The sequence below is a fragment of the Hypomesus nipponensis genome, chromosome 17 (assembly GCF_054491055.1).
Source record: "Hypomesus nipponensis isolate SF chromosome 17, ASM5449105v1, whole genome shotgun sequence".
In the NCBI taxonomy this organism is placed as follows: Eukaryota; Metazoa; Chordata; class Actinopteri; order Osmeriformes; family Osmeridae; genus Hypomesus; species Hypomesus nipponensis.
This window is the reverse complement of record NC_140377.1, coordinates 5,003,438-5,027,500: the sequence shown is the minus strand read 5'-3', so window position 1 is coordinate 5,027,500 and position 24,063 is coordinate 5,003,438. Positions and strand designations below refer to the sequence as shown.

At 51.8% G+C, this 24,063-nt stretch overlaps 2 protein-coding genes and 1 long non-coding RNA gene across 5 annotated transcripts in view; 2 read left to right on the top strand and 1 right to left on the bottom strand.

The window, feature by feature from the left end:
• Window positions 1-15,689, top strand: part of gpatch8 (G patch domain containing 8) — a 28,591-nt gene extending 12,902 nt beyond the window's left edge. The window contains exons 2-7 of one of the 2 annotated variants that reach the window (XM_084678850.1): window positions 5,365-5,406; window positions 7,965-8,032; window positions 8,309-8,395; window positions 9,523-9,666; window positions 9,835-9,965; window positions 10,358-15,689. In XM_084678850.1, the coding sequence (XP_084534976.1) occupies window positions 8,006-8,032; window positions 8,309-8,395; window positions 9,523-9,666; window positions 9,835-9,965; window positions 10,358-14,369 (4,401 nt within the window). In that variant the 5' untranslated portion in view covers window positions 5,365-5,406; window positions 7,965-8,005 and the 3' untranslated portion in view covers window positions 14,370-15,689. The remainder of the gene's footprint in view (window positions 1-5,364; window positions 5,407-7,964; window positions 8,033-8,308; window positions 8,396-9,522; window positions 9,667-9,834; window positions 9,966-10,357) is intronic. The other variant, XM_084678849.1, reaches the window with a different exon arrangement.
• Window positions 15,690-16,166: 477 nt separating this feature from the next.
• Window positions 16,167-20,345, bottom strand: gosr2 (golgi SNAP receptor complex member 2). 2 transcript variants are annotated; one of them, XM_084678851.1, is made up of 6 exons: window positions 20,178-20,345; window positions 19,746-19,810; window positions 18,770-18,878; window positions 18,041-18,173; window positions 17,741-17,881; window positions 16,167-17,236 (listed from the first exon to the last, which is right to left on the bottom strand). In XM_084678851.1, exons 1-6 carry the CDS (start codon window positions 20,204-20,206, stop codon window positions 17,075-17,077), a joined length of 639 nt encoding a protein of 212 aa, XP_084534977.1. In that variant the 5' UTR covers window positions 20,207-20,345; the 3' UTR covers window positions 16,167-17,074. The 2 variants fall into 2 exon arrangements, with proteins under 2 accessions (XP_084534977.1, XP_084534978.1); XM_084678852.1 differs by lacking the exon at window positions 20,178-20,345 and having other exon boundaries at window positions 18,463-18,878; window positions 19,746-19,766.
• A 7-nt stretch (window positions 20,346-20,352) lies between these two features.
• On the top strand, window positions 20,353-23,222 carry LOC146253107 (uncharacterized). The gene is made up of 4 exons (XR_014731946.1): window positions 20,353-20,649; window positions 21,051-21,183; window positions 21,886-21,965; window positions 22,083-23,222. It is a non-coding gene; the product is annotated as an uncharacterized LOC146253107 (long non-coding RNA).
• The last annotated feature ends 841 nt before the right edge of the window (window positions 23,223-24,063 follow it).

The following is a 24,063-nucleotide window of genomic DNA, read 5'->3' as shown; positions in this document are numbered from 1 at the left end:
CTCTTTTCTCAACCCTCTCAAAGTTTGACGTCTTCCCCCCCCTCCCCCCCCCCCTTTTCCAATTTTTCTATTTGTTTCAACGGTTCATTTCTTTTCCAACACGCCCTTGGTCTGATCTCTCCTCTCCTGTCTCTGTCACTAGGTCCTCATAGAACACAAAGGTACACAATCATGTTGTTCCCGTCTCTCATAAAGCCCAAACCAGATCTCGCAGAGAAATGATGAATACATGAACCCAAGGACAGGACAGGGTTAGGGGAGGGGACGGGGGAGCGAGCGAGGGAGGTACTGACAGATGGAAAGGAAGGTAAAGGGTGTTTTCTATTTGCGTCGTTGCTGTTCCCGTCCCTCTTTGCATTTAGCCTTGAGCAGGTCTAAAGTAGGCCACAGTTTGTTTTCGGCGGGCAACGCCGGCCGTTTCTTTAGACGAGCACCAATGCCTTCTCTGCATTCACACACTCACTCATGCTGGAGCTCACAAGCTTCCCCAGGGAGTGACTGGCCTCAGCCAGCACCAAGGGCTGCTCGTTCTGCTTCCTAAACCTGGACAGCTGAGTCTCTCTCTCTCTCTCTCTCTCTCTCTCTCTCTCTCTCTCTCTCTCTCTCTCTCTCTCTCTCTCTCTCTCTGTCTCTGTCTCTCTGTCTCTCTGTCTCTCTGTCTCTCTCTGTCTCCTTATCTCTTTCTCCATCTCTGTCTCTCTCTCCCCCTCCCTTTCTTCAAGCTGTTCTGCAGTGGAATTGTCAGTGTTCTGCACAATTGAAATGAATGGGGTTGCCCCCCCCCAAAAAAAAATCTGTTCTGATGTAGAAATGTCCATTTGCAGAACACTTTGGCCATGAATCGGTACCTCCATTAGCGCTGCCATTAGCAGAGCTGTGCGTTTGTAGAGGACTGCTAGTCAGCGGAACTGATGCAATCACCATGTCTGTGCAGCTGACACATAACATGCAGTCCTCCTCTGCTCTCATCCACAGATATTCAAGCAGCGAGTTGATTTGATTTAAACCGTTAACCTGGTTTTCTCTCTCCATTTCCTCCTTTGATCTCTGCCTGGTTTTGCCATGTCATTGAAATGGATGGAAGGGAAGTCTTTTATGGTTTAACCGCCTCAGCTTGCAAACGGACTGTCTTTCAGTCATTATTCGGGGTGTGCCATCTCTATGAATGACATCTGGGGGGGGGGGGAGGCCGATTATGGATGACCTCTGAGAAGATCCACAGGCCCGTGACTGAACAGAGCCTTTCCTCCCTGGCTTGTTATGACCCAGTCACCGTCTCCAGTGCACGACCAGCTGCACCGAGGGGCATAGCGTCTCCCTCAGTCCTTCATTGTCCTGGTGCGTCTGCCTGCACAGCGACACAAGCTCTCCAGAGAGAGCTGCTGTCAGTCTGCATGTGCTCTCTTCTAAAAGCGCCTATGGGTTAAGCTAATGCGAAATGCATTAAGATGCTGCAGGGCTCTGGATTGTGAAGGCCTGGTTGTGTTGGTGTTTATCCAGGCGGTGGTTAGCGGGCTAGAGCCGTGTTGACTATTGGTGTGGAGGCGGGGGGGTGTTGAGCTGGTCTGGCTGGCTGGACAGAGCTGTGCTTGTGTGGGAAGGGCTTAGCCCACTTCAGCTCCTCATTAGCTCTGCTGTCCTCCCAGGCTTGTTGGCTCTCTGGCGGTGCTGCAGAGCCCTGGCTGGGCTCCACAGAGCCCCTGCCTGTTCCAGTCTCTCCCTCCTTTCCTTTGGTCTCTCTTTCTCTTCCCATCCTTTTTTCTCTCTGTCTGTCTCTCACCCTCCCTGTCTCTGTCTCTCTCTCTCTCTCTCTCTGTCTCTCTCTCTGTCTCTCTCTCTGTCTCTCTCTCTCCAGCCTGTGCTCTCTCAGATGGGCTGATGTACAGTGTTGTTTTCTTCCAGCGTAGAATGATGTCACTGTTGGCAGGCAGGCAGGCCCGGCCATGCCGTCCGTCGGGGGTTCGCTGAAGATGTGGGCGTTTGTGCGAGGTTAGCTAAGGGTTAGGGTTAGGGTTAGCTAAGAGCCCCGTCACATTGACCCCGTCTGTCCACCGCCCCTTCTCTTTCCCCACGCAGAAGCCTCCATCGCTCTGCTCTAACCCCCTCAGGCCGTCCCGTTACTTGCTTTTAGAAAAGACAAACAAAACACTCTTTGCTTTTCAGCCTCTCGACTTGAGGCACGTCCTGTAAGCGTGCTCTTTTCCGCTGACGGACTCCCAAGTCGTCCGTGTTCAGAGCCACGCAGGTCATAGCGGAGCTCCGAGCCCAGTTGTTCTCTCTGCCTATTGGTGTTTCGACGTAACAAGTGGGGGAATCTGCCCCGCCCTGCCAGTTGGCCCCGCCGTGCTAAACAGCCTCTTGGAATGCCACACGGCAGTCTCAAACTGGAACTGCAAATGTAAACAGCAGCCGCTCTCCGGAGCCTTTGTTTGCCATGAAGTCGGACGCTGCCGCCCAGGCTGCTGCTGGCTGCTCTGCCAGCCTTGTCGTGGATGTCGCTGTTCTGTCTTGGCCTCTACTCAAGGACATGCGGCTCTCAGTTGCTGCCAGAACACTGCTTTTTTTTTTTTGACAGGGAAGGCTTGAGGGGGGATAGGGGGTAAGAGAGGGGAGAGCCCGGGCCAAATTCAAACCCAGGCCTCTGCGGTAAGGCCTCAGCCCACGTGCTGCGTGGTGCTCTACCAGGTGATACCCCCAGGATGCAGCCTGTTAGCGGCTAGGTTCTCCTCTGGGCCGGGCCCACACGCCGCCCTGCACCCCTGCACCCCTGCAGCCCTGTAGACCTGTAGACCTGCAGTCCTGTAGCCCTGTAGCCCTGCACTCCTGTAGCCCTGCAGCCCTGTAGACCTGCAGACCTGCAGCCTTGTAGCCCTGCAGCCCTGTAGCCCTGCAGCCCTGTAGCCCTGCAGCCCTGTAGCCCTGTAGCCCTGCAGCCCTGTAGCCCTGCAGTCCTGTAGCCCTGCAGCAGCAGCCCTGCTTCCCTGATCCAGATGAACACAGACCCTGCTGCTGAGCTAGCTTGTGGACGTGCTCCTAAAACCACAGGAGGAGAGTTTGATTCAATTAAGTTCGGTGCCGCCGCTCTTAAGTGAATGACCGCACAAGTTGGGCGGGAAAGGGGGGGGGGGGGAATTTGCCACCGTTTCTGTTTTATCTCCCTCCTGAGTTGTTGCTCTTGGCTGGAGTGTTGCGTGGTTATGTAAGGAGCGGGCTATGTGGGTAGACTAGTTTGGCAGTGCCTGTCCAATTGTTGGGGGGGGGATTAGCAGTCCAGTGTTTGAACCCGAATAACTGCACAAATATGGTCATGGACTTCCTCATGGGTGGACCTGACAAACGATCACACCATGTACGCCACTGTAGAGTACGTGGGGTCACCTCTGCAGAATGCTAATCTTCTTCCTTTCTCTCCCTCCCTGTCAGGAAGACTACCGTTGTGAATTTGAATGAATAGCAATGTGTCCCCTGTGCTTTAAGTTCTCACTGTATTGACTTTGTTCTTATTCTTCTTTTGTTCTTTTTTTGCCCCTTTTTTTAGGTAAGGTTTGTTGGATTCCCTCTGTATGTCAGTGTGTGTGTGTGTGTGTGTGTGCGTGTATGTGTTTCTCCCACTCTACAATTGACCGTATTGTAACATCCCCTTTACAACGTAGGCTAATGGCTTCCCTCAGCTTCACCCTCTTTGCTTTATAAATCACTAAACTCTTGTTTCACTCGCACAATCTGCTCGTGCGCACAGCGCTCTGAATTGAGACCAGATCCAGTATCAAGCACGTCTATCCGAAATCAAGCCAGATCGTGTCAGCCAATGTTCCATTACGTCCTGTAGAATCATCAGTTCCAAAGTCTTTAGATTTGTGTTCCTCCCCCTATCAGTGTCCGTGGCTGCGATTGGGGCGGGGTGTGGGGGGGGCGGGGTTTGGCTGTGACCACGGCTCAGTCTTTGAATGGCTTGCAGACTAGACAGGTCCCCCCTGCCCCTGCCCCCCCCCCCCCCAACCCCCTCTGCCTGTTTGCCTGTATTTACCTCCAAACCTGTGGAGCGTGTGCGCGCGCGTGTGTGTGTGTGGTTGTGATGTGGGACCGAGACGTGTTTATCTGTGTGTCAGTCACTGACGGGGGGGCCACAGGGTGAACTTACAGGGAACCCCTCACAACACCGTCCTGCATCCTAATACGTCTCCCTGGTCGCACACTCCCATCACGCCCTCTCCCTCCAGCATGCTTGACCTCGAGGTGCTACTCTGCCTGCCTTGGACCTGTCACCCCCCCCCCCCCTCCCCTAAGGGCTTTAAGCAGTGCTGGAGGTAACACACCCCACCCCATGGTCCTCGTTCCACCCACCACAACTGGCTGAGTCCTCCACCAGACTAAAGTGCCGTAAAGTAAGTCAGGGCGAGCGAGCCTCCTGTCGGCGACAGACACTGCGATGCCTGGCCGCCTCTCCTAAGCACTGCTTAAAGCCCCCCAGCCCCTTCTTCCAGGTACACGTTGCTGTAGCTTATGCCTTCACCGCCCCGGGGGGAAGCATGTCCTTAAATGAGCTTGCTGGCGGTGAGACGTAGAGGAAGCGGGCGGTGGGGGGGGGGGAGAGGGAGAGGGAGGGGGAGGGGGGGGTGGAAGTGTACGGTAACCAGGCTGACAAACTGTCTGTGACACCAATGTGACAGGGGGAGGGGACGACGACACAGGGGTTGTGTGTCACAGAGCTGTCGTCAGGGCTTAGGTGATTGCCTGCATGCTCCTATGAAAGGAGGCATTATCTCACACTTGGCAGGTGCTTGATGTCGAGTCCATTATCAGGACAACATCTTAGTTAGCTAGGCAAGCTGAACTCCGGGACAGTGAACTCCCCCTATTCTCCCGTTCAGTCCATTTTGTCCTCACACTGATGTGAAATCGTCCCCTCCCTTCCTTTGAATAGAGTCCCCCTTCCCTCAAGGGGCTCTCCTCTGATGGGGAGGTTATTGGAGCCAGCTGTTGGCTCCCAGACGCTGGGGTAGGGTGATGGTGGAGACGCCTGGGGGTCTGACATACGAGGGGACACCTGTTAGGTTTATCCCAGAAAGAGAGAATGAGTCCTGGTTTGATATTCATGAGTCAGTGGGGTGTGAGCCAGGTGAGGTGAGGCCAGGGGCCAGGGGCCTGGGGGAGGGGGGAGGAGAAGGGATGGTGAGAGGTGATCCCTGTAAGGGCAGCCCAGAGTGAAGAGAGGAGAAGGGGGCTCTGAGGCCCCCCTCATACTGAACCCCCCCTCCCCCCCCCCTCCCCCCTGCACCCCACAACCCCCACTCCCCACCCTCCCCTCCCCTCTCTATGTGCCTCAATCTTCCTGCTTAACCAATTGGTGTTTCTTTTTTACAGCGATTTGATCCTGCCCATGTTGTGCTGATGGTAAACTTAGTGGTAAATGTTATTTTTCCCCCGATTGAATTGTTTTTATTTTGTTTCTTTCTCCCATTTTTGTTTGTTTTATTTCATATGTTGTTTCCTGCCATCAGAGCACATAGGCTTCCAATTCTCTCTGTATTAGTATTCATTCTGCTGCTTGTATATTCTCATACATATACATTTCGAACATTCTCATTTTGTTTGTTTTCAGTTTTTTGATTTCTTTTTACCTTGTCGTTCACACCCTGTGAATTAGATGCACACTTTTCGTCCAGTCCTTTTTATTTCCACTGGAATGGGTAATGCTGAAAGTAATTTCACTGTGTTTCGATATGGTGATAGTTCGGGACATATCTAACCGTTTTCTGGATCACAGTTGTGATCATTCTGGGCCTGGGTGCTGACTCCTCCTTCAGTGAGAAGCTCCAGAGGTGAACTCGTGTGCAGTGGCCTGTCTGTGGGCTGGTGACTAGCCCGCCCCCTTGTGGTTATACAGCCTGACAGCACCCTATAAAGACACAGCGTACACGGACACGATCTTGGGTAGACTTCAAAATGGACATGCTCAGGTGTTGTTGTTTAATATCGTTATTAGGGCAGTGTAGATTTTGCACAAACTAGAGTGATAGTTAGAAAGCCAACCATCAGACAGCCACTGCAGGGGAGTCTAGCCCGGCCCTCGTTAGATGCCATTTGTACCACTGCGACTTTCGAATTGATACTCTTATACCATTGGGCTGTGAATACAAAGGAACACATCAGACAGCTAGCAGATGTTATCAAAGAACAAAAACAAGATTTGGGTCTTTTTGCTACGGGCTAGGAATTAATGAGACTCACGTCTCCATTTCAGCTGCAGTGAGCCTGGGGTAAGAATAAGACCTTCACTGTCCTTTCTGAATCCATTAGTTGTGTAAGCTCAAGTACTGGTCATTGAAACGTAACTGTTTAGCACATACATTAGTTCCTGTCCCGTAATAGAATAGTCCTTTGGGTAAGCATTGATACACAGTCAAACCTGAATGTCAAGTAGAGAGTTAGGCTAGCTGGATACATTAATGTGGTTCCTTCTCTGTAGTGAGGTTGCTATAGGAAAACATAAGGGTAGTGTTTGTACAAACATTGGGAGCATTAATTCCCAGCCCAGTGGCTCCCCGGCCTCTCCGAAAGTTCTACATAGACGCCCCTCATGCCCAAGGGTATAAATTATCGGTAAATTGAACACAAACGTGTAAAAAAGAGAAGAAAAAAAAACTGAAACCAAACGGAATTGCTAATTGGATTTTGAAAACATTGACTAGCAATAACTGGCTGACAAAAGCCATAGCTGCAGCAGACTAGAGTCCAAATTCTGTTTTGTGCTTTTTGTTTTGAGAACTCCTGTCTGTCCGTCTGTTTGTCTGTCCTCCCCTCACCCCTTACCCCCCTTACCCCTTATTCATCAGGTAAGTATCCCCCCCTCCCCTGCACTGTCACCATGGCAACCCCTGCCCTGTGACGTCACTCTGCTGTAGTTCAGTGCTTGTGTCCTTTCTTCCTCCCTCTCTCTCTCTCTCTGCTTCGTTTGGCTGATTATGAGTGGATTAAGCAATTACGTGTCGATCTCCAACGTAGTTTTGATTTGGATCTTTTCTGTTTCATTCTGTTTTTTGTTTGGATTTCATTTATTTTTTTGGTTTGTTGTTAATTTTTCTAAAGTTAATTTCCTTCTGATCTAGCTCTTTTCACAGCTTACGTAACATGGCTTAAGTAGAAGGAGCCCTTTAGCCCGTGAGGAAATATGAGGCCGGGTCAGGGAAGTAGAGGCCAAAGCACGAGTGGAACAACTAGAGGGGGGTGTGAGGGTCAGAGAGTCATGTGGGGTTTCAGGAAGGGCCGATGTGTTGGATAAGGGGAGGCTGCACCGCCCTCATGGTCTGCCTTGTCGCAGTGGTGCTCTGTAATCTGTGGTAGCCGGGCCCAACCCCTCGGGCTGTGTTGTCCTTGGTAAACCTAGTGTTGTGCTTCAACAGGACTGCAGCACTGTGAGGGAAAGAGAGAGATGGAGAGAGGGAGGGAGGGAGGGAGGAGAGACGTGAGAGAGGAAGAGGCTATATGCGGCAGGGGGGAACACTGGAGGGAGCTACAGAGAGACCGCGTCAGATTGGCTGATGCTCTGTCTCTTTCTCCAGTCCACTTTGCCCCTCTGTCTCTCCCCATTCCAAACAACTACCTCCTGTTCCTCCAATAACCTCAAAGAATCTCTGAACTACTGCCACTGCTCTTGACCCTAGGATCAGGGGGGGAGGGGCAGGGCCAGGCGTTTGATCAACTACAAAGAGGAGAAAGCTAGACAAAAGGGAATGTGTGCCAGAGTAGTTAAACTTTGCTCTGCCTGATAGCTGTGGTAAGCTGTGAGAATGGCTGGTGTTTGGTTCACTGTAGCTTTTCTGGTCTCTTTGCACTTCAAGGCAATATTCTCTAACCCCAGCACCCTGTGCTCTAAAAGCAGGCTGTCCCCGAGCCCCCCCCCCCCCCCTCCCGTCTGTGTGTCTGGCCTCACCTCCTCTTCTCTCTGCCTCTCTCCCCCCCAGGACGCACCGACCCTGTGCCCATCGTCCTCAAATACGATGTCATGGGGATGGGACGCATGGAGATGGAGGTAGGAATCAGAATCCAGATCAGAATAGTGTTTCAGCGCCAAGTAAGTGGTCACAAACTAGGAATGTACTTCCTGGTGGGCAGGTGCATACGGTAAACATAGTAAACGAGATCAAATGTAGGAAACGAAACGACACAGACATGCCCAGTGGATGGTTTTTAATCGGGATTCGATCTTCATGTGACGGGGGGGGGGGGTAGGGTTTGGGGGGAGCGAGGGTCTATTTCTTTGATCGAACTGGGAGGTTTTCTAAGTGTCCACTGTGTGCACGTGTAGCTGGACTATGCCGAAGACGCCACAGAGAAGAGGAGAGTGCTGGAGGTGGAGAAGGAGGACACAGAAGAACTACGGCAGAAATACAAGGTGAGGCTGGACAGTCGGTCTCTCTTGACAAGTTTAAGTTCACCCTTCAGAACTCGGCCTTTTCCTTTACCCTGTAAACACAGTCTTCTTCTGTGGTAGGAGTGATTTCCCTCTCCCGGCTCCTCTTAGCCTTGTCCGTCAACACCTGTGACTCATAGCCCCGTCTTGTTAACAATCTGCTGTCGTTCTTAGTGGATAGATGGGTAATCGGCCTTGGGAGAATCACAGAGCCTCTCCTGTTCCACTCTCTCTCCCCCTCTCTCTCTCTCCCCCTCTCTCTCTCTCTCTCTCTCTCTCTCTCTCTCTCTCTCTCTCTCTCTCTCCCCCCTCTCTCTCTCCCCCCTCTCTCTCTCCCCCCTCTCTCTCTCTCCCCCTCTCTCTCTGTCCCCCCTCTCTCTCTCTCTCCCCCTCTCTCTCTCTCTCCCCTCTCTCTCTCTCCCCCTCTCTCTCTCTCTCCCCCTCTCTCTGTCTCCCCCCTCTCTCTCCCCCCTCTCTCCCCCCTCTCTCCCCCCTCTGCCTTCCACCGGAGGAAATTGAAGCCCTCCATCTAGGGAGTTGGGAGTCGTTTTCTGTTCCGCTGGTCGGCGTTAGAGAAGATCGAGGTAGTGAAGGAGGTACGCCGAAGCCCTCGCTCGGTGTGTGACAGGTTATGCTGGCACGGCTGGCACACTCCCAGGAGCAGGTTTACGTAGATCACTTGCTAACACTGACACGTATTCTGTCTCTGGAGCTCTCCTGCTGGCAAGCTCCTGCCAAGGAGGGTATTTAAGCACGTCGGGGAGACTGTATGGGTAATGCCGTAACCTGTGCACAGCTCCTTCCACAGAAGACGCAATCTTCTGGAAACTAGGACACAAAGTTGAATGGGATCTGTGTTCTATATAGAATCTCAAGGTTAAGCCGTTTCAAGGCTTTTAAAAAAACAGCTTTGAAACCTGAACGGATGAAGAACATTTTGTCGCATTCAATCGTTTCGAGACATTCAGAGCATTTATTTCAGAGAGATTAAAAGCCAGCGTTTTAGAGGATGACTGCCCCCAACCTCCAAGAAACCATGGTCTGAGCCACCAATGAAATGTTGTATCTGACATATGACTCTCTCCCCCCTTCCTATGGCTGTCCACCAGGACCAGGTGGAGAAGGAGAAGGCCATAGCCAAGGCCCTGGAGGACCTGAGGGCCAACTTCTACTGTGAGCTCTGCGACAAACAGTACCAGAAGCACCAGGAGTTCGACAACCACATCAACTCCTACGATCACGCCCACAAGCAGGTGAGCCCACACTGCCACGCGCCTGTCTCATCACGTGAAGCTCAAAGTGGAACCCTCGCCACTTCCAAGGGGGAGGGGGCCTCGACGAGAGAAAGTGCTCGTTGCCTTTCCGCTCCACCTGACCACAGAAAACATCCCCCCTCCCTCCCTCCCTGTGCTGTGCTGCAGAGGCTGAAGGAGCTGAAACAGAGGGAGTTTGCGCGGAATGTCTCCTCCCGTTCAAGGAAAGGTGGGAAGAAGCAGGAGAAGATGCTGCGCAGGCTGCATGAGCTGGCAGAGCAGAGGAAACAGCAGAACCGGTAAGGACCTCTACCCCCTCCACTGCCCTCTAGAGGCCAGAACCAAACCATAATGCTGTGCATGCATTACTCTCCGATCAATTATTATTATTCACATATGTGCATACTTTTTTTTATAGACTTTGGGTTTACAGGTAGTTTGTGTAATCGTAGCACGTGTATGTGTGTGTCAAACATCTCAGATTTCTTAGCCTTCAATCAGTCATCTCAGTCACATTAGTTTACATCGAACATATAAAAACAAGTGTCAACCAAAGAGCTGTGTAATAGAAAAAAGAATAAAGCAAAAAAAAGTACACAAAGTACACACACAACCTGAACACACGTGACAAAGCACACAACCTGACAGGAACGCGACGACATGGCCTTTACGCTACTGTGTTGTGTTCCAGAACACCAGGAAGTGGACCCATGTTCAAACCCACCACGGTGGCAGTGGACGGGGAGAAGGCAGAGGACGGCAGCGCTGTGACCCCCGAGTGCCTCCCCCTGCCAGACCCGGCCCTGGAGGGCTCCTCCGGGGAGGACCGCAGGGAGGACCGCAGCGAGCAGGCTTCCCCCAAACCAGCCCCCGCCATCAGCTTCTCTCTGGGGAAGAGCAGCTCCTCGCCGACGCCGCCTGGAGCCCCCAAGGTCAGCGTGTCTTTCTCCTTCGCCAAGAAAGCCCCCGTGAAGCTGGAGACGGTCGCCGCCGTGTTCACCGACCCCGGGGAGGAGATCCTGGAGGGGGAGGAGGGCCAGGAGGAGGGGGAGAAGGCGGGAGGGCAGGACGAGACGTCGGGCTGCAGCACAGAGAGCTCCAAGGGGGGAGGGGGCAGTGTGACAGGGGCTGAGGAGGAGCAGCAACAACAGCAACAACTACAGCAACAACAGCAGCAACAACAACAACAACAGCAGCAGCAACAGCAGGAGGAGGATGATGGCGCTTCCCTGGCCTCCACTCTCAACAAACTGAAGATGATGATGAAGAAGGAGGAAGGCTACTCGGGGCAGGAGCCGGAGTACTACCACTACATCCCGCCCGCCCACTGTCGCGTCAAGCCCCACTTCCAGTTCCTGCTGTTCATGAAGGCCACCGACCAGTGTGAGATCAAGGTGGAGGAGGAAGAGGAGGAAGGAGGAGAGGCGGAGGAGGAGGAGGAGGAACAGGAGGAGAAAGAGGGGAAGCCCGAGGAGAACCCCGAGCAGAAACGGACAAAAGCAAGAGACTGCAAAACGGAGACGGAGCCAGAGACGGCTGATCCGATGGAGGTGGCAGACCCTCCTCCCTCACCACCACCATCATCCAAAGACGAGACGAAAGAGTCGTCCCCGAGCTCCGCTGAGCCCCCTGCCCCAGCCGCCGCCACCAGCCCCACACCTACTCCCACCCTCACCCCGGCAACAGTGCCAGACAGCAAGCCAGAGACATCAGAAGAGAACTTGGGTCCTAAAATCCCTTCAGGTCCCTTCTTTCCGGTCCTGAGCAAAGACGAGAGCACCACCCTGCAGTGGCCCTCGGAGCTGTTGGAGTTCACCCGCGCCCCGCCCTCTCTCTCCTACAGCTGCAACCCCCTCTACTTTGACTTCAAACTGTCCCGGAACAAAGGTACCCGAGCCGGCCAGGCCGCCAAGTGCACGAAGCCCCCAGGAGACGCTTCTGAGAAGGGGCCCAAAGCAGAGGCCCCTGCCCCGACCAGCGAAGGGCCGGAGTGCGTCGCCTCCCCCCCCGCCGGGCCTAGCACCAACCCGGAGCCGCCCTCCTTAAAGGAGGAGGGGGGGGCCCAGGAGGAGGGGGCCGTTCAGAAGGGACAGTCCGGGGGCAAGGGAGAGAAGAAGAAGAAAAAGAAGAAGAAGAAGCATAAGAAGTCTGGGAAACACTCCAAGCGCAAAGAGAAGGACAAAGGCGCCGCGGCGGAGGGGGAGGCACCGGCCGACGCTCCCGGAGAGAAGACCAAGAAGAAGAAGAAACGCAAACGAAAGAAGAGCAAGAACAAAGTTTCGGGCCAGGAGGAGGAAGAGGCGGCGGGGGGGGAGAAGGAGAAGCAGGACGACAAAGGGGCCGGCCCCTCGGCCGCAGCGGCGGGAGCCACAGGGTCAGAGTCCGGGAAGAGGAAGAGACCCGCCAAGGAGGCCCATCCCAAGCCGGGCCCGGAGGAGGGCAGCTCGGGGAAAGCCTCGGACAGCAAGGCCAACCCCTCGGAGGAGCACAACGGCACCAAGAGACAGAAGACGGAGCCCAGCGCCCCGCCCAGCGCCTCCTGCTCCTCCTCCGCCAGGAAAAGCCCCGGTCCCGGCCGACCCCCCAGCAGCGAGAGCGAGGAGGACGGCGGCTCGGCCTTGAAGCGTTCGCGCCAGCGCAGGTCCAGCCCCCGGGATCAGCAGCAGCAGCGGCGGCACCACAGCCACAGCGAGGACTCTGGCCGCTCTCGCAGCCACTCGTCCCGGAGGGGCGACCGGCGGGGCAGCAGCCGGCGGCACCAGCACCGAGGCCAGGCCTCCCGCAGCCAATCGTACTCCAGCAGCTCGGAGCGCTCGTCGGGGCGCAGCAGCGCCTACAGCCACCGCAGCCGCAGCTACTCGGACAGCTACAGCGACTTCAGCGACGGGGGCCACCGCCGGCGACGCCGCCGCCGCCACTCGAAGCGCTCCTCGGACTCTGAGTACGAGCGCCGGGGGGGGCGCCGGCGCTCCAGGAGGCGGCACTCCTCCTCCTCGTCCTCGGAGGAAGACTCGCGCTCGCGCAGCCGCAGCCACGGCCGGCGGAAGAGGCGCCGCCGCGAGCGCCGCCGGAGCAGCTCGCGCAGCTCCAGCAGCAGGAGCCGCAGCAGCAGCGCCCGCTCCTGGAGGCGCAGCTACAGCCGCAGCCGCAGCTCGGCCAGCCGCTCCTCCAGCTCCAAGGGCTCCCCTCAGCGCCGCGGGGCCGCCCGCCGCGCCGACAGCGACACCCGCCGGCGGGACTTCAACCGCTCGCGCATCTACCGCTCGCAGTCGCCGCGCTCGGCCGCGTCGCGAGCCCCCAACCGCAACAGCGTCTCCTCCAGCTCTCAGAGCCAGAGGGCCGGGGGTTCCCGCGGAGACGGAGGCGGGGAACACAGGAACTCCTTAATTGCCCGCCAGCTTTTGGACAAGGTCCAGTCCAGGAAAGGCTCCGATGACGCCCCCTCTGGAAAATCCGGCAAGGTCAAAGACCCCCCACAGGGCTACTTTGGGCCCAAACTACCCCCATTGCTGGGCAGCAAGAGCATGCTGCCTTTGTTTGGGAAGCTCCAGTCTGGGAAGAGGCCTGCTATCATCCCCCTGATCAGACCAGACGACGGCGAGAAGTCAGGGGCAGGGAAAGGTTCTGAGGCCGGAGGAGAGGTGATCCTGGTGGAGCCCATTAGGGAGTTTCCTCCTCCGCCACCCCCACCCCCTCCACCAGTACAGAAGGTCGAGGAGACCATCCAGAATACCATAGTCCAGGAAGAGATTCCCCACCCCACTCCCGAATCCCAGTTACTTCATGAGGCCAGGCCTCTGTTTGAGCAGGACTCCTCCCTGATGATGGCTCCGTACCAGGGCGAGCCGGGACAGGACCCCTCCCAGAACCCCATGATGGACTCCCTCATGGCTGACATGCAGCAGCCTCCCATGCACGCCTACCCCGGCTACCCCCCACCCAGCCTGGAGGACGACGACATGGGCATGGAGGCTGAGGAGGACAGCCTGGCGCCCCTGGAGAGCCAGCCCATCACTTTCACCCCGGAGGAGATGGAGAAGTACGGCAAGCTGCAGCAGGCCGCCCAGCAGCACATCCAGCAGCAGCTCCTAGCCAAGCAGGTCAAGAACTTCCCCTCGGCCGCTGCCGCCGCAGCCGCCGCAGCAGCCGCCGCCGCAGCCGCCAACATGGCCCCCGCGCCGCCTCCCCCGACCCTGCAGCAGATCCACATCCAGCAGCCCTCCGTGTCCGCCGCCTCGGCCACCTCCATCACCACCGTACAGCACGCTATCCTGCAGCACCACGCCGCCACCGCGGCGGCCATGGGCATCCACCCGCACCCCTCGCACCACCCTCACCACCCCCAGCTGGCCCAGGTCCACCACATCCCCCAGCACCACCTCACCCCCATCTCCCTGTCTCACCTGGGCCACTCGCTCGGACACTCGCTACAGCACTCGCTCGGACACTCGTTGCAACACGCTGGCCTCATCCCCGCGCACCACACGGCCTTCCTCTCCGGGCAGCCCATACACATCATCCCCGCCTCGGCCCTCCACCACACCCCGTTAGCCCTCCACCACGTCCCACACGGCCTCTACCCCACCCTGTTCGCCCCCCGGCACAGCAACGCTGCCGCCGCCGCCGCTCTCCAGCTCCACCCCCTCCTCCACCCCATCTTCTCAGGGCAAGACCTCCAGCACCCCCCCAACCATGGCACCTGAGAAGCTCTGTGGTGTGGGGGGGGAGCACAGGGTGTCCACATCAGCCTGCCAAGAGGGGGGGGGGGGGTTGGACCAAAACGGACCTGGTATGAAGGTCTGAACTGGGCGGAGGAAGCAGTGAGGATAAGGGAAAAGGAGTTCCACCGTTGTGCAGACCGTGGTGAGGAGAGAGTTAGCCAACATCGAATTGGCCCTTAGCACACTACCGGCCACTATGAGGGCTTGTCTGTGCAGATGTTTATCACACTGATTTCTTTAGGCTGTGAAGTTAAAGGACTTTTTCTATGGAGCCCATGGCTGACCTTATGCCCTGGGTTTTTTGGACAGGGTGGAGGTAGAGGGGGGGGGGGGGGGGGTCAAATCCTGGCTGTGTATGCAAACTTGGTTACATCTGTTTGCTTTGAGTGAGAAGCCAGGAAAATAAACCACTTGAGTATTTTTTTTTTTTTTCTCTCAGTTTGTCCTGAATATGATTGTTGCTGTCCATGTTCCTCTTAGATTTCGCACAGCCAAAGAGACTTTGGTGGCTGAAGCCATAAGTAGACTGGTAAAAATAAATAAAAGAAGGGTGGATTAGGAGGGGCCCTTCTATACTGGGGGAGTGGCCTGACTTTGTTATTGAACCCTGTAGATCCATCACCTGAAATCTATTGTCATTTGTTTCCAGTTTAGTTTTCACATGACTACTTGCTCTCTGTAGGAACCTAATACCGCATATTGTACATAGATCAGTGAGTAACGTGAAGTTTCCCATTAATATGATGTCCATATGAGGGGTGTTCTTTATTCCTGACTCATGAATTCTAATTCACATTGGAAGTGGAGGAAGCCTTGGGGTCAAGCGCCCAATGGTAGTGATCTATCTAAATGACTTGCACTGAAATCTGTACATCAAGATGCTGCTTTCGCATCATGTAACAATTGTATGATTGTAGTATACCGCAATAATTGTTTTTGTTTTTTTGGGGGGTTTGTTTTTAAATTATTTCCAAAACTCTCCTCAAAAGGAGCTTTTCCCCCTTGTGTACTTTTTGCTTACTGTAAATAATAAAATTGCCGTAGTTAAAACCAATAACATTCTAAAGTCGTAGCTTTTGTTTGTAGCTACTGTTTCAAAAACAAACATGCAGATAGACCATGTAAAAACTTTGAACAAAGGCTGACAAGCGCATGTGTTTTATCAAGGCTATTTCTGAACTTCTGTATAGGAAAGGCTGGGTTCTGGGGAGCAGGGTGAAAGGGGTGGCCTGTACAATGGCAGCAATGTTATGTCTTTTTTAACCTTATTATGCATCTGCAAATAAAGTTTTGAGTTCATAACTGTCAGTTTGTATTCTCTTCTGGCCCTTGTGGAGGCTATACAAGTCGTTCCACATGAACACACTGCCATGCCCATCGACCTTCCAAACGAAGTCACTAGATGGCGCCAGAGTTCCATGTGTGTTCCACGGGTAAATGTGGATTGGCGTCTTCTTTGTGAGAACGTTTGATGGTGGGGGAGTTAACCCAACATCCATGCCCAGTCAGGACAAGGCTGGAGTCTGGACTGAGCCCTAGACTCGGTCTCAAGTGCCTGAGCTTTAGAAAGCTTCCACTAATTCTATTTGAAATGGTAGAGGGAAAGGCCTTACACAATAGCAGTGTGGTTGTAAATTTAAACCACAAATTGGGTGAGAGTATTTCATATTGGAAAGGTCCAGGCAAATGTAAGATGTACTGAAATGTATTTTAACATAGTGTTTTTGAAAGCAACACAGTACCCGAATACAATTATAAATAGTGGGATTCTTAAACACATTAGTCTGTACATTTCTTTATTCAATCCAGAACATTGGTTACACTCACATAGTGAGACTAAGACCAAGCATATTTTCCAGAGAAGTTCACAAGAATAGTCATAAATAAAGATGTCGTCAAACACAATGGATACTACGACAAGTTTGTGTTTACAAACTCCCAAGTTGTCCTAAGTTCCTTAATTTATAATCAAGCAGGTAACCGTTGTGTGACCACCCCTACTTCCCTGCTGTACACTGATTTTAATCACACAGTGAGGTCATGTTAGTAGAACATGTCAGGCAGCATCATTAATCTGGTGTGTCCTCAGATACCAGTATGTTTCATCAGACAACAGCTCAATACTTGTTTCTAGGGAGCTCCAGACTTAAAAATTAAAAATCCTCTGATTGGTTGAATGGCAGTCAAATGAACTGAGAGAATGTGCTGACGATCAACAAGAATTAACAAAACTACAACACATAGAATCCATCAGGCAATTGGACAACCTTCTTTTTAAGGAGACACAAGCCAAGTGAGCTGAAAGTGATGGACTGTGTAAACATTCTCTCATAACTAGACTGCATTGTTACACTGACTTCCATGAAGGACAGTGTTACAACTTACAGCTGTCAATCAGACAAACAGTTACGATCAACCTCTTCTATACCTGTATCCTGGAGTTTAGAGTAGAATCCATGAACATAATGTCTTGCATATCATCAATCATTAGTTAATGGGTGCCGGCTACTTAATACATAAAATGTGGCATAAAAATTGGAATATTTGTATCTCCCAAATCTGATAACCATAGATGATAGGAAACTCAGATTCAAAGACGATGTTCACCATTCACATATCACGTGGGGTATTAGGCAGAAATGTCCTGGACTGCGAGTCCAAACTGCGACACGCCAGCAGTGTGGCGTTCAGCCCAGGTACCTGACCACCAGGAACATGAGCACACAGGTGATCAGCATGCCTCCCACCATGACAAACTTATCCTGGGTTGCCCTCTTCTCAATCAGCCTCATCACTGTGTTGGACAGGCCCAACATGTTCGCCACATCCAGCATCTTCTTATGAGTCCCCTGTATCAGAGAAGCACATCACATCGATGCATCACTGAACATGTGCAGGGGCCCACTGCAGATGGGAGGATATACACTGGGAGTCCAGAGAGTCTCACATCCCCCTCCCTCAGGCCGGCCCTGAGACTGTGGGGCTCAGCGGACACACCCTGATAACAGGAGGACACCAGCTGGGCCGGGGAGGAAGATCTCCTCCCTGGAAACATGGACTCAGCTGGTGACCACACTCAGCTGGTCGAGTACACACACCCTACCGAGCACACACACACACACGCGCATTCATCTTGTCTAGTACACACACCATATCTAGTACACACACCATATCTCGTGTACACACACACACACATTCATCTTGTCTACTGTGCACACGTACATTATACCTAGTACACACACCTATGTCTCTCTCTCACTGTAACACCAAGTATTCCTTGGCAAGTGCCCGTGTGCATCTCTCACTCCCACAACACGACACACACACACACACACACGCACACACACACACACCTTTAGTGTGCCCCTCTGGTCCCTCAGGCCTCCAAGGATGCTGCCACCACTGCCCAGGAGGTCATCCATGCCCCTGTGTGCGTCATGGAGGCTGGAGTTGAACTGGAGCGTCTCGTCTATGGGTATAGAGGTGTCTGCATCCTGTAGGGACAGTGACATTGGACACAACATTCATTATTCCCGAGGAACTACCGCTTGGCACGACTCAAATGGTCGTCCGTTTGACTCCTCGGTTAGACGTTGGCGATGTGTCGTTGGGTTTGTCACTGTAGTGCTGTGGTGATGTGGTGTGAGACTGACATTGGTGGTGAAGGTGCGACTCATGAGTTCCTCCCTGTCTCTGTCCTGGGCCTCTCTGGAGTAGCGCCGGTGCTGGAAGTTCCTCAGGGCTGTCTGGAGGTGCTGCACGTCGTACTTGAGCTGGTCCACCCGTCTTGGGAAGAAAGGAAAGAAAACAACCCATTAGAGCGTCTGTGCCTTGAGACCTGAATGTGGCGCCTGACGTATTTCAGGTCAGGACGGTTTCATCACTCGGGTCATTTTTTCCCCCTCCCCTTGTCCTCGGTGAAAATCTTTTCTCCATGGCAAACGCGAGTCGTTCAATCTCCATCCTTCCCCCATCTGACCTGGCTGGGATGAGGAGGAAGCACCTGAAGCTCCCCCCCCCCCCCCCACACACACACACACACACACACACACACACACACTTTCCTGAGCATCACCTGTGCCTGGCTCTCCCCTGCAGCCCCACCAGAGCTGTCCTGAGATCAGAGGCCCGTTGTGGGATGGGGAGCAGAGTGTCGCCCGGGGCCTGTTTACCCAGCTCAGAAGTGACGCCTTCCCCAACGCAGCAGGAATGCTGATGATGACGGGGCTTCCGAGGGGAATGTTTTCTCAGAGCCATGTTGCCACAGGGCAGAGGAACACTGCCGGTTTCATGTGGTCCACCCAGCCCATCTCTCTAGGAGACAAGCCCCACACCCTGCCACCTGTGTGCTCCTCGGTCAACGCGTACATGTTTGGACTTACAGTTTAGCATTTTGGCGGCGGTTAGGTGGTTCCTTGCTGGCCAGGATCTCCAGACGCTCCAAATGACTGAAAATCTGATCGATTCTGGCTTGCAGCTCATTCTCCAACACTAGGAAGAGGGAGAAAAAAAAGAAGAAAACTTGCATTACAAATGTATTCATTGAAAAGTTCCTATAAATGTTTGACAACAAAAATAGCGATTCACATGGTCTCATAAGCAGTCATGGGTTTGTCAAAATGTCAGTCACGCCAATTCAGGTGAATCGGCGAGGGGGAAGTAAACAAGCCATTTCCTATAACTCATGAGTTAATGATCTGTGGTAAAACAAAAGGCCATGTAAATAAATAATCTTTAGATAAAAGGCAAATCAAGCACTGATTCTTATTTGAAGTTAAGATATGAATCTGCAGCTGTTACACCCTTCATTCAATTCTCAGACTGTCGAGATTAAAGATACTACTTGACTCCATGGTGACAGAGCTGTGCTATTGGGAAGCTTTTATCTAACAAAAGGACCAGAGCCATCTTGTCCCTCCACCCTTCTCCTTCAGTAACCTTCAGACGCTCGCCCTTCAACAGTCCTGCAACATGCAAAATGATGTCATTGTCACAGCCAGCCATCTGGCGGCAACCACTACAATCTTGGAGAAGCCCTCCAAGCCCTCTCTTCCTCCACCCCTCTACTTCCTGCCCTGGCACCAGCCTGGCTCTCAGCACACCACCCACTTCCCAAAACAATCAGCAAGACACAGGCTGACCTGACATCTGGTACTTTTTCCCTACTCCTGTACTGTCACTATGTCACTAGGGTGCACTACAAGTGTCCAATCCTTGAAATTCCAGGGAAGCACAGGCATTTTGACACAATGTGTATAATTGTACTTATTAATAGTTGTGTCACAACTGGATCTCTTACATTTCAAATATTAGATGTTTGAATATCAGCATTGGCTAAGAGGTAAGTAGGCAACTTACAGTGGACAGACTGACGATCCGTCGACTCCAGGCGCCCCATGTAGGATTGCACCTCTTGGATTTGCCTAGCATAGTCAGGAGAGAATATTCCCAATTCAAACAAAGTGTTACTGATTTATGAGGAGTTATCTAAAGAGGATCTGACACACAACGTAAACTTACAGTTAATGCTATCGCGATGTGGATGTCTACTGTTGCACTTTTAATAACAGTTTACTGAACCGATGACTTAGGACATTAATCTAGCTCTCTTGAAGGATTTACAGCTATACTTATTTAGCCTTATGATTGTTGCCATACAACATAAGCTAAATGATACATATATTATTAGCTAGTTAGCTACTGTACCTGACATTACCCTGACGTTAGCCTAGCTACACTGACTTAACTTGACTTGTGAACTGGTCTAGAATGATAGCTTGACACACTTACTTGTTCGTCTGATGATACAATGTCTCCATTTTCCTTTATCTAACTACGTTCCACAATACTTATTTTTCTTGGTGTGTATTATGTAGCCTACCACTTTCGCACCGGTTTACTATTTTGAACAGCTAAGTAGCCTTTAGCAATGCCCACGTCATCAGTACAGAGTGTATACGGAAGTTAAAGGGCGGAAGTTGTATACACACAAACTAGATCCAGTCAATCCAAAGCACGACAGGAGTCGTAAACCAGTATTTTTTTTTTACGTAGGTGGACCAGCGGAAAATAAAACGTTTATAATGAAGTTTACTATATTTTATTGTAAAATACTGGTGTATATGTTTATTCTTTTCCGGGTGCATTTGCCTCGAGACGGCGTGTTGTCCTCCGAGTAGATTGGATCTAGGTCATAGAAGAAAAAGAAAAAACGTCCTGTCGTCATGAGGCACGCAAGTATAGCACAGAGAAAGCAATACATGTAACTATAACTACAAAATATTGTACATATCAAGCAGCAAGTGACATTTAATGTACCTGAAATTTCATCATATATCAAAGTCATAAATGTTACCTCACACAATGTTGTGGGTTGGATATGCATTTCCATGCATAAAAAATAAATAAATATATGCTTAAGTTATCATAACAAAGTAAGGATATTTATATCATATTTCATATCCTGAGGACATTGAATCAGTGACAGTAATGCTTCTGTTCACACAAAATCCTATCCACCTCAGCCTGACTAGACTTTAAGGGAGGAATGGTTATCTGATGTAGAGAAGACATGTGACGGGAAAGACTTAATGTGAAGATGTCTCCAGGCTAGGTTTTGTCAGTACAGCCTGGCTTTGTCTAATTATCCCTTTTTTTCCACAGATTGGTGTCGGAATACGCCACTCTGTCCATCCAGGAGCAGTCACAGGCACCAACAATAATCATATCAAACTTTCCATGGGAAGAGGAGATTGGGAGATGTCATGAACAGGGCACCCAGGATGAGCGCGGTCAGGTGATGGATTGTTTGCGAAGCTGCCTGTCAAGTGCTCGTGCTCTCTCTCTGTCACCGAGGGTGTGAAAGAGACATGATTTCATTTTTCAGAGTAATCTGACTGGTGTTTTTCCTCTAAGCTTAACAATAGCTTCTTTGGTGATCCAATAGAGAGAGAAACATCCCGGGGCACTCTCTGGCACCCTTACAACACCACACCTCAATCACTTCTCTCTCACTCTATCAGTATCACTAGGGATGATAGAGGTGGGTAGAGCTGTGTCCCTTGAGTAGAGGCTACTGAGTGTGTAGAGCAGCGAAACGTCGCTGGGATTTGTGCCTGTTTATATTTTGTTTACCCCCACAGGCCACATAGCTGATAAACATGAAGGGTTACCTCTACCTTTTGGTGGAGGTTTGACAATTGTCTCTCCAGGCTACACATTTCCCAGAACAGAACCCTTCCTAACCTACCCCCACATGTCAAAGAACTTGATTCCTTTTCATGCCAATTCTTGCATCTGCTTCTCACCATTCTGAGTTGTCATAACAGTTGCCCAGGGCAGTAAGGATATCTGCAGGTTTAACTTCGAGCTCAGACGAGAAGGGTAGGAGAGAAAAAGGGAGAGTGGGGCCCCTACAGGGCCTTTGGCAGATTCTGGAGTGCGTATTCGCCACTTGCCAAAGTCACAGAGTCCTCACTATCTGTCCTCTATCTTTCAGCCCTGGAGAAAGGATGAGCTGAGCTTACCGGTCTTCCCCCACACCTGAGCTCCACAGGCATGCAGGGTCCTAGACGCCAGGTGTGGAACAACTCCTGTCAGACTGACCAAGTGATTTTCAACCTGTTTGTGGATGAAACTCACAATTGTTACATTTTAGTGACCGAGAACATGTCGATGATTTGTATGGGTTGGCAGGTTTGGATACATGCTCTCTGGATTGGGCTGGAGATGTTCAAAACTTTGTGTGTGGCCCCAACAGAGACACTGTTGCCTGATCGCAACCTTGGTACCCTTGGGGCCTCGAAAAAACTAGTTTCCTGGAACTAGAGAAGATTTTGAGCTGGATCAGTCTCCCTCTCCTGGCTAGACACTATGGCAGCAGGGTTATTGTTAGGCAGAAGAATGCTCCCACAGTACAAAATGACAACCCCATATCTTTGCTTGATACATAAAGGGAAATAATATGTTATTAAATCACTTAAAGTTAATGCCGTGAATGATGCTCCTTAGATAATGTAATGCATTATAACACTAAAATCATAGCCCTTGAGTAAGCCCAATTATGATAAGCTAAATTGCCTTAGGGCAGCAATGTTTGGATACCAATCATTTTTTGAAGGCACAATGATCTTCTCATCGTCCAGAAGGAAATGATCTGCTTGTCTTTGAACCTGTGATGAGAGGCTGAATGAAAGCAAACGAGGACCTGTCAAAGATGAGGGGAGAAATTCATCAACTTTGCCGGGTCCAGACAGAGAGTGTCTTTCTGGCGAGAGAAGTACGCACCCAGCTGCCCACCCATATAGTGGAGGAAAAGTGAGAGGCCCTGAAGATACTGGCTCGTTTCTCTCATATGCCTGTCTCGTTCTCACCCTCACCTGGCCCCACTCCTCTTCTGGCCTGAGAGAGCACAGAGAGCATGGATCATGCAGCTGTTGGCCTCGCAGGCATCCACACGCACACAGCCCTGTGGTCATACCACCTACAAGTGGTGACACTCAGACCCCCGAGCGTCCGCTGTCTCGGGGAGGATGAGAGATGACGTCCACCCCCATGGCTGTATGACATGCCGTCGTCTAGCTCACCCAGGGTGGGAACGTAAACAACAACATGGCACGGAGCACCAGTCCGGGCTTCCCCTCCCAGGACCATTACACAGACTGACAGCTTCCTAGCCACAGTCATGCACCACCATTTAACCACACTCTTAACATGAAGCCAAGATGTCAGTTGGACTTAGATTGTTGTTGGGAGAGATCAAAATATAGAAACATGACAGATAAGGGATCTTTAATGAATGAAGAAAAAAAGGCTATTATATTCTGGAAATGTATATTAATGTATATGATAATCTACAGTACAATGACATTGGCTTTAATGATGTGCTCACTTGGATTACTACCATGTTACACACACAGTGGTGGAAACTGAAGGTTTGAAATAACACATCATTACTTTTCTTCACATCCGGGTACTGTTAGGGACATACAGGACTCAGCATCAGCAGAGGTCGAGTGCTGAGAACACAGAGCCCTGGACTTAATCTGTATTTTTTTCTTTTCTGGACTTGTTGATCTGAGAGAGCTTTTGTTTGTGCTTCTAATGGAGGTCAAGATGGAAGCCTGTTTGTCTGTATGAGAGATAGAGCAAGTAATGACATAGATATAACAGGAGGAGATGGGGGCTGTACTTATCATATCCTCCTATCGCAGCGGCTGCTATGTAAACCCTGTGCAAGTGTTCCAGGTGTTCCTCCTGACCAGCAATGAAGATCATGGGAACCGCCTCCCACACCAGTTTCCCAGCCTTCAGCCACGAAGGCTAGATTGCTTAGGGCTTACTTCCAAATGTATTGGAGGAGGGGGGGCGGCAACTGCTGGATACAGCAGATACGCTTGTGTGGGGGGGGGGGGGGATACTGCTTACCTATCTGGCCCCGTGTGCGCCTGATATTTACATAGTTACTTTCACTATGATTCCAGTTCTGTGCTCCGTACCTTTGGCTTTCTTTAGACAGGACTTCAGCCCAATGCAGACAATGTCCTCCAACATTAGTCGGGCAATGACATACCTTCAGCACAACTCACCTCAGTGAACCTGAGGGATGTCCTGTCACCCCTCGTCAAGCTCTGCTAACCTCTGCCTGGGAGGTCATCTGTATAACACCTATGTCCAC

What these genes read in the sequence shown, in the direction of transcription:
- gosr2 (XM_084678851.1), bottom strand. Translation starts at nt 20,206, where the DNA reads ATGGAGACATTGTATCATCAGACGAACAA. An exon ending in GGATCGTCAGTCTGTCCACT is followed by an intron (nt 18,879 to 19,745) that starts GTAAGTTGCCTA and finishes CCCTCTTCCTAG; the next exon opens with TGTTGGAGAATGAGCTGCAA. An exon ending in ACCAGAGGGGCACACTAAAG is followed by an intron (nt 17,237 to 17,740) that starts GTGTGTGTGTGT and finishes TCTCTGATACAG; the next exon opens with GGGACTCATAAGAAGATGCT.